This window comes from Scheffersomyces xylosifermentans, assembly GCF_036884685.1.
Source record: "Scheffersomyces xylosifermentans strain CBS 12540 chromosome Unknown RJT20scaffold_6, whole genome shotgun sequence".
NCBI classification, from domain to species: domain Eukaryota; kingdom Fungi; phylum Ascomycota; class Pichiomycetes; order Serinales; family Debaryomycetaceae; genus Scheffersomyces; species Scheffersomyces xylosifermentans.
The window spans coordinates 832,503-847,182 of record NW_027042944.1 but is presented as its reverse complement, the minus strand read 5'-3'; the positions used below and the strand labels follow the sequence as shown (position 1 = coordinate 847,182).

General features: G+C 42.0%; 5 protein-coding genes across 5 annotated transcripts; 3 read left to right on the top strand and 2 right to left on the bottom strand. All coding sequences in view use genetic code 12, as the record gives it.

Annotated features, from left to right (window-relative positions):
• Nucleotides 1-341: 341 nt before the first annotated feature.
• On the top strand, nt 342-1,893 carry RJT20DRAFT_54480 (protein induced by osmotic stress). The gene has a single exon (XM_064920608.1). It carries the CDS (start codon nt 435-437, stop codon nt 1,452-1,454), a length of 1,020 nt encoding a protein of 339 aa, XP_064773137.1. The 5' UTR covers nt 342-434; the 3' UTR covers nt 1,455-1,893.
• A 647-nt stretch (nt 1,894-2,540) lies between these two features.
• On the bottom strand, nt 2,541-3,206 carry RJT20DRAFT_129719 (uncharacterized protein). The gene has a single exon (XM_064917567.1). The coding sequence runs from the start codon at nt 3,013-3,015 to the stop codon at nt 2,812-2,814; it is 204 nt and encodes a 67-aa protein (XP_064773136.1). The 5' UTR covers nt 3,016-3,206; the 3' UTR covers nt 2,541-2,811.
• Nucleotides 3,207-3,516: 310 nt separating this feature from the next.
• Nucleotides 3,517-6,264, bottom strand: LYS4 (homoaconitate hydratase). The gene has a single exon (XM_064920607.1). It carries the CDS (start codon nt 5,821-5,823, stop codon nt 3,787-3,789), a length of 2,037 nt encoding a protein of 678 aa, XP_064773135.1. The 5' UTR covers nt 5,824-6,264; the 3' UTR covers nt 3,517-3,786.
• Nucleotides 6,265-6,705: 441 nt separating this feature from the next.
• RCE1 (CAAX prenyl protease) lies at nt 6,706-7,479 on the top strand (the record flags this gene model as incomplete). Its single annotated transcript, XM_064921683.1, has 1 exon — nt 6,706-7,479. One exon carries the CDS (start codon nt 6,706-6,708, stop codon nt 7,477-7,479), a length of 774 nt encoding a protein of 257 aa, XP_064773134.1.
• A 1,792-nt stretch (nt 7,480-9,271) lies between these two features.
• Nucleotides 9,272-14,473, top strand: ZDS1 (Zds1p; the record flags this gene model as incomplete). The annotated part of the gene is made up of 4 exons (XM_064921699.1): nt 9,272-9,894; nt 9,979-10,689; nt 10,735-12,289; nt 12,515-14,473. 4 exons carry the CDS (start codon nt 9,272-9,274, stop codon nt 14,471-14,473), a joined length of 4,848 nt encoding a protein of 1,615 aa, XP_064773133.1.
• Between the last annotated feature and the right edge of the window lie 207 nt (nt 14,474-14,680).

Sequence of the window (14,680 nt, the reverse complement as noted above, 5' to 3'; positions counted from 1 at the left end):
TTCTGGGGTTTATAATGCTTGATAGGTCACTATATATGTATCTATGAAAATAATAAGTTTGCTTTTTAAATAAAACAGAAACTATCATCCAAATCATCTTAGGACGTTAATGCAAGAATGGGCACCACACAACCAAGAGAGGTCAGTGTGATAGTGAAAAACCACAACTAAAATGTAGGTGACAAATTCTTCTTTCTTTTTACAGTATTTCACTTGATTTGTAATATTGAGCCTATCGGCCGTAAGCATTAAGCGTGTAAATTAATGCGCGATGTGAATCACTGATTAGAAATTAGATTGTAAAACAAGCTGCGAAAACAACGTTGGACAAAAAACTATAAAAGACGGCCCATGGCGTTATAGACTTCAATATTGTCGAATTTCAGTATACAATAAACCAACACATATCACAAATTACACAAATAAATATAGAAATGACTACAAACATCTTTATCTCGGGGGCTACTGGCTATGTAGCCAGAGAAATCATAGGCCAAGCAATCCTGAAAGGTTACAACGTTGTAGGTTCGGTGAGATCAGTCGAAAAAGGAGAAAGGTTGAAGAAACTGTACGGAGACCAATTCAACTACGAAGTGGTAGAGGTACTTGAGAGAGAAGGTGCATTTGACGAAGCCTTGAAGAAGCACCCAGAAGTTACGATATTTTTACATACAGCTTCACCTGCAATATTCTCTGCTTCTGATCTTGAGAGGGATATCTTAGCTCCTGCTATCCAAGGTACGAAATACGTATTGCAGTCAATTCACTCACATGCTCCTCAGGTTGAAAGAGTGGTTTACACAAGTTCTTGGGGTGCAATTGTTTCTTTATCTGAAAGATCTAACCCTAAATTTGTAGGTGGTGAAGACGTGTGGAATACTATTACATATGAAGAATCCAAAATTGATGGTCTACATGCATATTATGGATCGAAGACATTTGCGGAAAGAGCTGCATGGGAATTTGTTGAGAATAATAAACCAAATTTCACTCTTACAGCAGTTAACCCTGTGATGATTTTCGGGCCCCAGCCAAGGGATGAGGATGTAACAGAAACATTGAATATGACAGCTGAGGTGGTCAATTCGGTTTTGAAGCTAAAGAAAGGAGACGTTATTCCAAAGACGGAAGGTAATTTCGTGGATGTCAGAGATGTGGGCCGTGCTCATTTAATAGCTTTTGAAAGTGACCAGACAAAAGGACAGAGAATAATCGTGAGAACTCAAAGGTTTAGTTTCCAGAGAATTCTTGACATTGTGAGAGAGAACTTTCCTCAATTTCATGAGAAACTCCCAGAAGGTGAACCACACAATTATGATTTTTCCATCTATTCTGAAATTAATGACAAGAAGTCACAAAAAATACTTGGTTTTGAGCATATCAGTTTAGAAAAATCGGTAATTGACTCGATTGAACAAGTATTAAGAGTTAATAAGTCTGGTATCCTTGCTTGATCGGTTGTATAGAATATCGTTGAGGATATAACTGAGTTATGTAGGTACAAAAATAGTTACATACAGTCTCCCTTTTATATTATTCTTTACAATGTCTCTAGAGTAAGATGCTTATCAATTATCTGTGATAATGTAGTGTGCTCTTTGCTGGTAGCTATTCAATGTAAGAAAAACTGGGCTCTGTTACATTGTTGTTTATGGGTGGATAGGAGGAAATTAGAAAGCTGAAAGTAAGCTTCATTTCTCTCAATAAAGTTTCATGTGCTTAGTCGAGAAGAAAGCAAAGATTGTTGAGGCCAGCCACTCTACTGTTGTTGTACGCCAGTAAAAGCCTTAGAATTCAGTAGCACTGAGATATTAATGAAAAAGACCACCGTATAATTGAAAAATTATTGTATGAATTGCGAGATATGAATCCTTGGTTAAGTCTGTCCAATAATCTATTATCCTATATGCTCGTATATCCTGTATCGTTGTTTATAATGATATATTTTCTACATCAATACATGAAGTTAGTTCCATTGATTTATGATAGTAAAGTCTAGTGTTCCATTGTGTCTGTGCAGTTCCTTTGCTAGGTTCTAATTCACCACTATTGAAACATACCTCATCCTCCACGATCACCAATTGATCCACAGCAAGTTAGAAAGGTAAACATGCAACCTGAGTCAATGAGATGACCTGTCTCCTCTGTAACTTTATAGCAAGAATTCTATTGCATAATTTCATTATTGTGAAAAGCGGGGGAATGCCTTGTTTGGAAGTATGGCCACATCAAAGCAAATCAAGTTCTAACGAAAAAATCTCCTATTGCGAAAACACCTGAGCAATGCGAGATGAAGTTGATAGAATATTGCAGATAATCCCTTTATAGTAAAGAGTTTCACCAATGGTTTTCGGTCTAAGAGCGGAGAAGTAGTCATGAAATGCTAAGTGTGGAGAAATGAATAAGCGAAAATGGTTGTATGCCGTATGCATCACGCCGGAAGAGCGCCCAGACAAAGGTGATGATTTCGTGTTTAGTATACTTCTACAAAAGTTTGTAGGTTATTACGATTATTTTAAAAAATATAGGATTGATTAATCCGCTACTTCAAAAAAGTCCTCAAGAATTTCGTACTTTTATCTGGTGTTTTTATCGGGAACACCAATTCCCCTCTACACTTAATATAATAAACTAATAATAATAACAAAACTAAATTATAATCCTTAGTTGTATGCACCACCAATACTATGGGTATGCTGGCAGGTCGGCAACTCTCCTAAATAAACCATCGCCTTTCATAACTTATTGATCGTAACAGCGTGTTTGCATTCTGGATCGAATGCGGCTTTATGTCTCAGGGAACCCCTATGCTCAATTGATATTGTTATACATCTTGTGTTTCAATGAACACATCACGATGTTGTAGTTGTGAATGAAGCTATTACTAAAGTCCATTATGAGGTCGCTGAAAAGAAGTACCATCATCACGATGTTCATTACATAATATAGTATGGAGTCGAGGATATTGTACATCCTTTCCGTCGTATTGTGGACCATTACTTTTACAGAATTCATTGTGATTGTAGGCAAGCAGCGATTTGAAAGCACTTGAGAATAAGAGACGATTGCAAATGTGGGGTCTTCTAATGTGTAAGATTGGAGATAACAGATGGCCGTGAGCTCAGTGTAATGATGCAAAAAAAAGTATTTCCTATAATGAGTTGTCAACTGAAAGAGCAAAAGCAGATTGTTCGTACATTTAAAGATATGCTGCAAAGTTAAGGTATTTATACCTTTTCTCTCCATATTCTTGAAATGTGGAGCAAAAACGGCCGTTGCTGACTCCAATGAGCTTTATTACCGGTTCTATTGTTTTTGCCTAACAGTGCAGGAATGGAACTCGAGGTTACAAATAGAAGCCACTTATCCATTCTGGAACTGCGCATGTCTTTTCCGACGGCACATAACGAACTGCTGCATTGAAGAAGACTGCATACAATCCATTTTTAGTTTGCAGCATTACATAACCGTCACTCATAACCTTCACCAGCCTGTGAAGAAAATGGAACGGAGTCCCTGGGCGCCCGTAGGCGCCTTGACATGGCGATTTCTAACGAAAGTCAGTCTTAGCAATGCTGTGACCATTGATTCTCGTATTTTGAAGTGGGGGATGAAATAGCTCTCCACTCGCTCTAGAAAGTTCTACATCAATCTACTGTTAAGTACTTAACTTTTATTAATATGATTATGAATTACGATGCCAATGGTATTGAAATTAGGACGGGGCACTAAGGCACATTCTCGGAACATGCCGTAGCTCCTCAGGCTTTGTTCTTGATCAAAGTATTACTTGGATGATAATTCGCTCTTAACCCATCCCTCTAATCCACCTTTGACAATGATATCTTGTAAATTGGTTCCCAACTCTCCCACCTTCTGCTGCAAGACAATGTTACCTTCGTTGTCCTTAACTTCGACTTGGGCAGTTGTAACGTCCCACTTAAGCGTCCATCCAGTACGGATAGTTAATTCGTCTGAACCCTTGTACTTGGCTCTCAATTTGTTGATTAATGCAGGTATTTCTAATGTCAACAATGCATTGTTGATAGAATTTCTAGAAAAGATGTTACCGAAAGAACCTGCTACGACTAACTTCATTCCTCTAGCTAAGATAGCTGTTGCAGCCTGTTCACGTGATGAACCGGTACCAAAATTGTAACCACTGATTATGATGTCCCCCGCTTTTGTCTTCCCATTGAATTCAGAGTCGTAGTTTTCCATACAAACCTCAGCCATTTTTGACCGAGGAATATCGTCCTGGTATGTGTACTTACCTGGGTAGATACCATCTGTGTTAATATTGTCAGCATCACAGAGGATCAACTCTCCTTCGATAGCCTTAGGGAAGCCATCTAAGACCTCCACGGCGCCACCCGCGACATCTGCTGCCACCTCTGAACTTTGTGTCTCAGAAATAGTCTTGACAATTTCTCTAGTGGAAGGCACAGCCTCACCATGTAATTCTTCTGGACCTCCAATTCTACCCAACACAGCAGAAGCTGCAACGACCTCTGGCGAAGCCAAATATGCCAAAGCATCCTTGGAACCCATTCTACCCTTGAAATTACGATTTGTAGCTGAAATACCAACTTCACCATCTTTCAACAACCCAGTACCTAAACCGATACAAGGACCACAGCCGGCAGGCAATGGCTTTGCACCAGCGTCCAAAATTGTTTGCCAAGCACCTGCAGCTTCAGCATCCTGTTGGACATTAGAAGAAGCAGCTGCCACGTAGAACTCAACATGTGGAGCAACTTGGCGTCCACGAAGAACATCGGCAGCGGCCTGAATGTCACTCAAACGAGAGTTTGTGCAACTGACTAAATAAGCCTTGTCAATCTTAATATTCTCATTAGCTAAGTCAGCTAATGAATTCAGGATTTTAACTGAGTTTGGTCCCGAAATGTAAGGAGTCAATGAGCCCAAATCAACAACTAAGTGCTTGGCATAGACAGCATCAGAATCGCTGCTTACTGCATTGTTCTCTAATTCAGAGACAGTTGATTCATTAACTCTTGGGTGATTTGCACCTAACTTTGGCAAGCGGTCGTGTCTGTACCAGTCCAAGAGTTTCTTATCCACTGGGAATAAGCCAGAAAGGGCACCCCATTCAGTGGTCATGTTGGCGATGGTGAGTCTATAGTCAATGGGGAGGTTCTCCACTCCCTCTCCGACGAATTCAATAGCGTGATTCAAAACTTCGTCCTTGTTGAATGCACCACAAAGTGCAACGATAATGTCTTTACCGGTAACGCCAGCTGGGAGTTTGCCTTGTAACTCAACTTTTGCAACCGGTGGGATCTGCCACCATGTCTGACCTGTGGCCCAAATAGATGCAGCGTCGGTACGAACAATAGGAGTACCCAAAGAACCTACACCACCGTAAGTGTTAGAGTGGGAGTCAGATGCAACAGTCAAGTTGAGAGGAAAAGCGTAGCCCTCTTCAATCATGATTTGATGTCCAATACCTCTTCCAGCAGGATAGAAGTCGATTCCCTGCTCACGAGCGAAGTTTTCAATATTATGATACTTTTCTAAGTTCTTTTCCAGCTTGTTTTGGACATCATGGTCCAAGGTGCAAACGATCTGACGGTTATCCTTAACCTTGGTAGCGCCTAGTCCCATAAATTTAGTAGCTACTGGCCATGAGTTATCGTGGGACATGCAATGAGCTGGTCTGATGCTGACATAGTCTCCACTGAAGACCTTTTTGTTGGCAGGAAGATCAACAGCGTATCTTTGAACGATTTTTTCGGTTAGATTTTGACCCCGAAGGAGTCTTGATGAAGTGGATAGGCTTCTGAAATTCACTCTTAACATGGTCGCGAGGGTTGAGAAAAGCGTGTTAGAAAGAAAGCGTTAAGATTTGACCTCCCAGAAAGACAAATAATACCTTTTCAACTATTTACATGAAATTTTTCACTCGCTAACTTTTGCTCTGCCAATATTGATGTCAAATTATCAATCAACACAGTTATTCTCCAGACTCTGAAACAAAATCCATTGGCTTTATCAGCGCCCAGCTGCAGGTCCGCACGGATATCGAATCTGGAATGAGTCAGAAGGAACGAGTGCGGTTCGATTGGTGGAGTGTCTGCAGGAAAAGCGGTGAGAAGAAATGGCCGACAGCGGTGGATGGGAGGAGCATGAGAGAGTAAGACTAAGAGTGAGTGAGCGAGTTACATGAAAATGAGACTGTATTGTGCTTAGAAAAGTTGGGTTAGTAGTTAAGTGGTGAGAAGTGAGCTAGGAAATGAGGTAATATGATGCGATGGGGTATACAATGCGCATTAAAGTGTGGCGCTGTGATGTAATTCTATTACATATTTGCACTGGTGTCATAGCTAAGTTATTTTACTTAGTTGCATCACAGGATGGATAATACTTGTTTTGCTTAGCCTTCGGACATATATTATTCAAAAAAGAAATGATGGAGAATTTCCGTAGATCTCACCGAAATTTCATATCCCGCAGGGAATACCATTTGTTGTCCCTTTGCTGTTGAGAATGACTTCTTGAATTTGATGTATTTGCAACAAAGCTGTTGTTACCCCAGAGAATTTTATCTAAATCCAATGCGCGCACGACTAGACGATATTGGCCTGCACATAAAGAAATTTGAAACCGTTGATATAAATCTGAAACTCTACTACTCTCAATAATGGCCCTTTTCTCTTTGCCAGTAACATCACGAAGGGCTCTATGATCCAATTCATTCTGGCATTTCTGGTGGCCACGTCATACGTGGTGGCCATATATTGGATTCAGCCACAAAATATACAAGGAAAAGATCGGAATGACCCGGATGTTATTCGATTTCGCTTCAAGCGAATTAGCCTTCTATGCGCTGCACTCTTAATAATGGTTCCATTCGCAAAGTCTTCTCCTTACTTGGAGACTGTCAAGTCCTTCGGAATACTTCCAGGATTCACCCAATCTACAGGAATCGTCAACGATGTCATCAATGTTATGAAAAGCCTTTTGCTCATCTCAACACTCTACATGGGTCCCCTATATCTATATTTTCTGGAGCCATTCTCGATTGCATATGATTGGGTGGAGAATTTCACCACTATTGAGGGGGTAAGGGACCATGTTTTTGCACCAGTGACTGAAGAACTAATTTATAGAGGTATAATCTCCGCCATAACTAATGCATGGTATACTCCTTACCTCTTTGGTATAGCACATTTACATCATGCATATCGCTTGTTGACTACGACGAAGATTTCAATTGGAATTATTGCATTCAATACTGTATTTCAATTTGCCTACACCTCGATTTTCGGGGTCCTCGCCAATCATGTATATTTGAAGTACGAGAGAAATTTGTGGTGTCCGATCATCATCCATTGTATGTGCAACTTGATAGGATTCCCCACCATCGTAGTTGACAGCGGAGCAACGCTGGTACATGCGGCAGTTTACTACACTTTGATATTGGCTGGGTCTATCGGTTTCTATATGCTACTATAATGACTATAATTAGATTTAATACGTAACATATTTCCTCACAATAGAATACATACGTTGCAACCAAATGACACGTCTGTAGAAGTTGCTTCAAACTGCAAAAAAAATAGACGTTTAGGGACCAACTTACGTAATCGTAAACACATTAGACGACAAAACAGGGTTGCCAACAGGTACCTCCTGAATCTTAGTTGAGGCGTATCCAGTCAGAGTACATACTTGGCGACAAACAACACCATTAAGGGAGTGTGACCGTACCTTGTGCGGGCTTCCACGTCAATAGCATATCTACGTACAGCAAATTTCATCATAGGTTCCAATCGCGTCTCATTGAGATCAATCAGATGCAACCGTAGTTGCAGATCTAGTGAGGATAGAGCACACTAAACTCCCAGCACAGCAGACGCGGAAATGTCGATTCGCTAGGAATGCGGAGGTCGGTAGTACTAGCGAAGAATATGGAACAGTGAGCAGAGAACATCAGCTGGAAATAACCTGTGAAAAGACCACCCCACCTCCACCCCTGACAGCATGGCACTTGAGCGATTTGTAAGAAATTGTAGAACTCTTCACCTTTCTTCCAGTACCAAAAACAACAAACCCGTAGACCCCTAGCAAAGTTTCTGCCCGGCCACTGCTTGCTCTTCCGACCACCTCCACTGCAGAACTAATCCTTTATCGTCACCCAGAATACGCTTTATTCTCGCTGCATTCACTGGTATTTCTTACTGCCAGTGCTCACCACACAAAAACACTCCAGAAAAAAAAATAACGTGTTTTGTTTGATCTACAGTACGGAAGCTCTGCCATAGAAACTCTGTTTACAGGAGCCTAACTTCACCATAGTTTTACTGTTTCTGTACCTGTTTCACAGTAGCAAGACGGTTTTATTGTTTCATTGGGTTGGATTTTCTACGATTTCTACGATTTCTGTTTTTTCTGGTTTGCATTTGCTTTTTTGCCTTGCTGGTTGCCTTGCTTTCTCTGTCGTTCTCTTACTCCTAATCTACCAATCTTTGCGTCTCCATCTGTTTAGGTTCGCGACTGGTGCTATATTTATCCTCCAGACTCCCAGTGTGCATCGTGTTGCAAGCAGAATAAAGCCACTACCTCGTCTTCGTACAGTTTTTTGTGTCGTTGTCGTCTTTGTTTGGCTTTTGGATTTCTGTCTTACCTGGCTCTCTCTCACTTGCTTTTGACATTCTGACATTCTGACATTCTGGCGTTTGCACTTTTTATCATTTTCTTTTGTCTTAGTTTGTATCTGTTCTTTGCTACCCGTATCATAGTACTGATTGCCTTGTTCATTGTCCTCTATACACTGAACTGTGGATTTTGTCTTGTGTTACACTGAGTTTTTTGCCGGATCGAATTCTTTATTGTTGATCTGTTTTTTTTTTTCCCCACTACTACCGACCGACTAGTGGACAAAAAACACCAGGGTTACACGTCGTTTTGGTATCAAAAGGCATAAACCAAAGCCACTACACCTCATCACCAGGCCTGATAGCTCAAAGGACTCGTAACCGCTCCACCGGAGGTTTCTTTGTCATTATCCATTACAACGACTCCAGAATATTTGCATAGTCCGCGTCACTCACTTCGCCCGTCCAGAGTTTGTTGTGCTATATGACTACACTCGTTTTCAATCGCTAATAGACATTCCCTACAACCCCGTATATCACGTCGCCGATAACTCCCTTGAAACCATCTGAACTAACAAATATAAAAAACAAACAATAACGATACTAAAATATTCACCAGAAGCTCCCCACAACTCCATAACCACCTCACCATGTCCCACTTCCAGCCGTCTTCCTACCAGTCCGCCGTCCAGGACATTGAGCAGGAGAAGAAGATGGTGGCAGCACTCAAGAGACTTTCCATCGGACATCTCATGAACTATGATCCTGATTTGCCCATGATGGACGAGTTGGATGTCCAGTACAAACAACTCTTTGACGACGAAGGTAGTTTACCTCTTCCCGGATCTGTCCCTTCAGCGCCGTCACATCAGTTGTCTCTGTCTCCACCATCTCCAGGCAGCAATCTCTCACAACAGCATACTCCACTCAACCAGTCATCCATAGCATCGCAGAACTTATTACTCCGAAAGAATTCTCTATCACGAAATGGCTCTCTACAGAGACAGCCACCGTCTCCAAATCGCCGAGTCGAGAACGACCTCGCTTCCAGCTCCACTGCCGAATCCTCAGACGAATACTATGATGCCGAAGAGGCCGATACGATCTTGGACCCAACCAACCCTCTTTTATGGGTACCAGCAAACTTGCATCCTCAGGTGAATCCAGATTCCTTCAAGAGCCATCTTAAGACACAAGTCGAAGAGATTATGGAAAGAAAATTGAGCAGGAAGAGTACACTAAGTAGAAAGAGCACTCTAAGCAGAAACAGCTCGTTGAGTTCAAGTGTAAGGGATAGCGATGCAACAATTTTGAATGAAAATGATGAACAGAATGGTGAAGACAACGAAGGTGTCAGTGCCCAAAATTCTAATAGAAATAGCTTCAATAACACTCCCAGCAAGGATAGTGTAAATGCACTTAAACTGCCTGAAAGTGCTTCTAAAAGAGAGTCTTGGAACGTGAACAATAAACGGTTCTCTAATCCGTCGTTGCGTGAATTAACGTCAGAGCTTGAGAAGCTTTCTAAAATCGCTGGAATGGACGCCACAGATGCTGTCACATTAGCCAGGACATTATCTACTTCTTCTCTTGGTTATACTGATGTCGAGAAGCTTGCATTCGAAGAGATAAGCTCTCCTCCTCATACCTCCCCACTGCATCGTAATATTGTTGATTTAAACGGTAGTTCATCCAGTCTTGATGAATTGGACGAAGAAGATTCTGTGGGAGACCCAGAGTCACCTACTAGGTATAAACGAACAGTTGTATCACCACCATCGTCCCCTCCTCCTCTTTCCACACTTCAAATTCAGCAAAGATTACAGCAAAAATTCCAGATGTCTGCCCAGAGAAACGCAGAAAGGGGCTCCCCAGAAAGATCACCTTTGACTTCATACGTGGATACAATGGCTCTGCAGAATGTCGCTCGTTCTCAGCTGCAGTTGGCAAGGGATTTTGCTTTAAAAAGAAGCAGAAGACCGGATTATAGGAAGCAGTCAGGATCTGGCTTATCAAGTGGGCAGCAACATTCGCCTCCAGCGCAAACTATTCCTGACCAACAGCCTAGGTTATCCGGCGCATACCGCACAACACCACAACAGTCCCAAAGCAGTCCAATACATGGTGGAGCATCGGGATCATCGCTTCAACAAACCAAACACGGAAAGTTGTCGGCTTTGAGAAGTAACTTGCTGTCAACGTTGGGTGAGATTATACCGCTTAAAGCAAATAATTCCAGTAACAGCAGTAATACGCCACCTCCACCATCCAGTTCTTCTAAACCGCCGAAGCAGCATCAAAAGAGAAACGTTCGGGATTCCCAGTTTTTGTTTTCTTACAGAAACCCCAATGAGACGCCTCAACAGAGCCAACTGGCTTCATTGACGCAGAACAAGGAGCCTCTGCATCGCTCTGGTGTTCGTGTGAATCCGGAGAAGCAACTCTCTAGTAGTCATAGTACTCAGCGCATGGCTGCAACAAGCTTATCTGCACAAGTCAAGCAAGAAATGATGATGTCTATAGAAGAGAAACGTAGAAGGCACCGTGATGGAAGAGATAGAGACGCTAGAGACTCCAGAGAAAGAGAGCCTAGAGAAAGAGAGTCTAGAGATAGAGAATCCAGAGAAAGAGATGGCAGAGAGGGTATGAGAGAGCGCTTACCATCGAGTGGCAGCGCTTCAACTAATTTAAGCTACGTCAAAGTACCTAAGCAACAACAGGTATCGCTGCATTCATATCAAGCTCAATTACAAGGTCAACAAATGCCTGGTCAACAGCCACACTATATTACCACTCCAGCCCAATCACAGCAGAGACTTCGCAAAATTGTTCCACAACAAAATCCTCAACAGCAAAACTACAAGCTGTCACAGCTGCAAACGCAAGCGCAGTCGCAATCTCAGTCTCTCCAGCAACAGCAACAGCAATTGCAGTATCAGCAGTATCAAAGTAGTCATCAGTATCCACAATCGAGGCCACAGAATCATGGACTACAACAGGCCACTCAGGAAGCGGAACAATCTCATCAAACTCAGAGAACTAGGCATCATCACCGTAGTCATCAAAGAAGCATAGACCCTCAGAGTCAGCGCCAGAATCTGCAATCATCACAAATACCACAAAAGCAAACACAACCTCAGCCTCAGTCTCAGTCTCAGCCTCAACTGCAACAGCACCAACACCAGCACCAGCACCAACCTCAACAACACCAATTACAGCAACCTTCGACTTCAACCAGTAAGCAACGCACCCTCCACCAACCCTATGTAGTTCCTTCTCAGACGAAAACAAAACAATTAAGTGATAATTTGGACTTGTTACGTTCGGAAATCAATGAATTTAAGGAAAGCTTGAACAAACTGGAGTCAACTCCTCTTTCCGCTGTTCCGCTGAGAAATATGAGTAGAACTCCAAATGATTTAGCCGCAAGAACCGAACTGCCCGGAAGCAGTGAAGCTAACGACAGTGATTTCAGTTTCGAGTTAAGCTACCAAGACCTCTCCTATGAAGATTCATTGGGTATAGAGAAGCAAGCATTAAAGGAACTTGGTCGCCAACAGGCATATAGAAGAGAGGACAAGAGCAGAAATGGGGTGAATGGGGGAAGAACTTCTCCCAGAAGGAATGGCACATCACCAGTGAGAGGTACATCAACTTCACCATCAAGAGTAACAAAGGTTTCACCTACTAGACAGGCATCTCCGACCAGACTATCTAACACTAAAGGCACACAAATTAAGATTTCCCCATCTAAAATATCTCCTTCTAAACTCCTTCATTCCAAGGCCTCTCCTACAAAGAATTCTCCCGGGGAATTGAATCATGAAAAGATTTCTCCCGAAAGGAGGGTTTTAGACCCCAAAAAGCAGGCCAAGAGAGAAAAAGGCTTGAAGGATTTGGAACCAAAAGTTTCGCCTAAGAAGGAATTTTCAACAATTCCTCAATTGACACCAACAAAAGATGGGGTTCCAGCCATTTCTGAATCTCTGCCAGACTTTGTCACCTCAACACCAAATATCTCTCCAGAGAAGTTGACACCTGCAAAAAAGAGCCCCGAGAAGGGATTGCCAAAGTTTATCACCTCAACTCCAGAGGAACTCCACGATATAACCGAATATCTTTCTATCTCTCCTACTCAACAGTTTGAGGCAGTTCCACAACCATTATCACAGTCATCCCCAGAGAAGCCATACAAATATCAGCCTATCAGCACTCTTGATCCGCTGAGGTCGTCGAAGTCTTTGATGCAAGAAATGGAGTCTAATCCTTTTATTTCTGATTCACCATATCCTTCTCCTAACCTCGAGCTTTTAGAGGAGAACCAAACCGGAAAGGTGGCACAATTGCCGACAGAACCTGAAATACAGGAAAGAAACCCTCAACGACTTGTGGATAAAGTGCAGCAGGAAAATTCTGAAGATAATACGGATATATCACCAACTAAGAAGATTAGAAGTAAGAAGTCATTTGGTTTATTGACTGGAAATGGTGCTGAGAATAGTGAGCATGCAAATTTTGTAACTTCCGCTGAACCTATTTCTTCTAAGGCTTCTAACGTCGTTAATGCAACTCCCGATACAACCAATGCTCCTGCGGCAGTTGATGTAAGCCCCGTCAAGAAGCTTAAAAAGAAGAAGTCTTGGGCTTGGTTGAGAGATCGTTCCTCAAGTGTCTCCTCAATCGATGTTGCAAACTTACCGCCTGTCCCAGATGCACAGAAATTACCAACTCGTTCATTCTCCAACCCTGAACTAGCTGTGAGTGACCTGGAGGATGAGAGCCCAACTACTTCTCCACAGAGATCGACAAGTGCGGGTATTCATCATTCAGAGTCGACAGCAGGCAAAGAGAACATTATCTCTAAGTTTTTCAAGAAAAAGAGAGCTGCTTCAGTTTCCAATCCACAGAGGAATGTATCTAGTGCCTCCTCCATTAGAAGTGTGGAGTCGAAGGAGTCAGGAGTGACTGTTGACTATGAATCTGACTCTGAGGTAAAGCCTATTAAGAAGAGTACCAGCAGCTTGTTCAAGAAGAAGAGCAAGGCTAAACTCTTAGACAAGGAAAAAAAATCCGCCAAATCTACTTTAGACGCCATTGATGCCGATCTCAAGCGGGAATTGGACTCTCCTGACATGGATATAGACACAGACAGTTATTTTGCTAACAACAAGGAGAATATACCACGCTCCCAAGATCCAGATACGAATGACAAGAAAGCAAAAGATTTGGAAGAGAACAAAGCTCTCACTAAAGTGGAAAGACAAAAGAGTGACGAGCCCGAGGACAAACTGCCAGATACTATTAAAGAAGAGACAAAGGAAGATGAAATAGGCGACCTTTCCGATGATTCCAATGATGATGAAACCAACAAGCCACAGACTACACAGGAAGTGCAGGAGAAGTTAAAGAAAGTAATTAAGAGAACTTCGAAGGCTAATCAACCAATAGAATTTACCGACTCAGCATTTGGCTTCCCCTTGCCTCCACCGTCACAGTCTACCTTGGTGATGTTGGACTACAGATTCCCAGTACATGTCGAGCGTGCGATTTACCGGTTGTCACACTTGAAATTGGCCAATCCAAAGAGGTCTTTACGAGAGCAAGTCTTGTTATCCAACTTCATGTATGCTTATCTTAACTTGGTGGATCATACCTTGCACTTAGAGCAAATGAGTAACGGCACTATGGATGATATCGATGAGGAGGACGAAGAGAATGAAGATGACGATAGAGGGGCATACGATATGATCCCTGAAGTTGATGAAGATATTTTGGCAAACGAAGAATCTATTAATATAGATTTGGAATTAGCTGACGTGGAAAAGATCAATACTTCGAGTATTGAGGTATAATTAGCATTTGCATTGGTTAGACAATGCATATACATAGGTACATTAGATATGTAAGTATATTGTCGAATGTATACTCAAAGAGTAGTCTTGTTATTGAGCTTGAAGATCATTGCGACCTGGTCTCTTATTCGATGCAGAAGCGAAATCTTTGCAGCAATTCGGTGCACATGACAGAAATTAAATTAGGAACATTTCCAATTCCGTTAG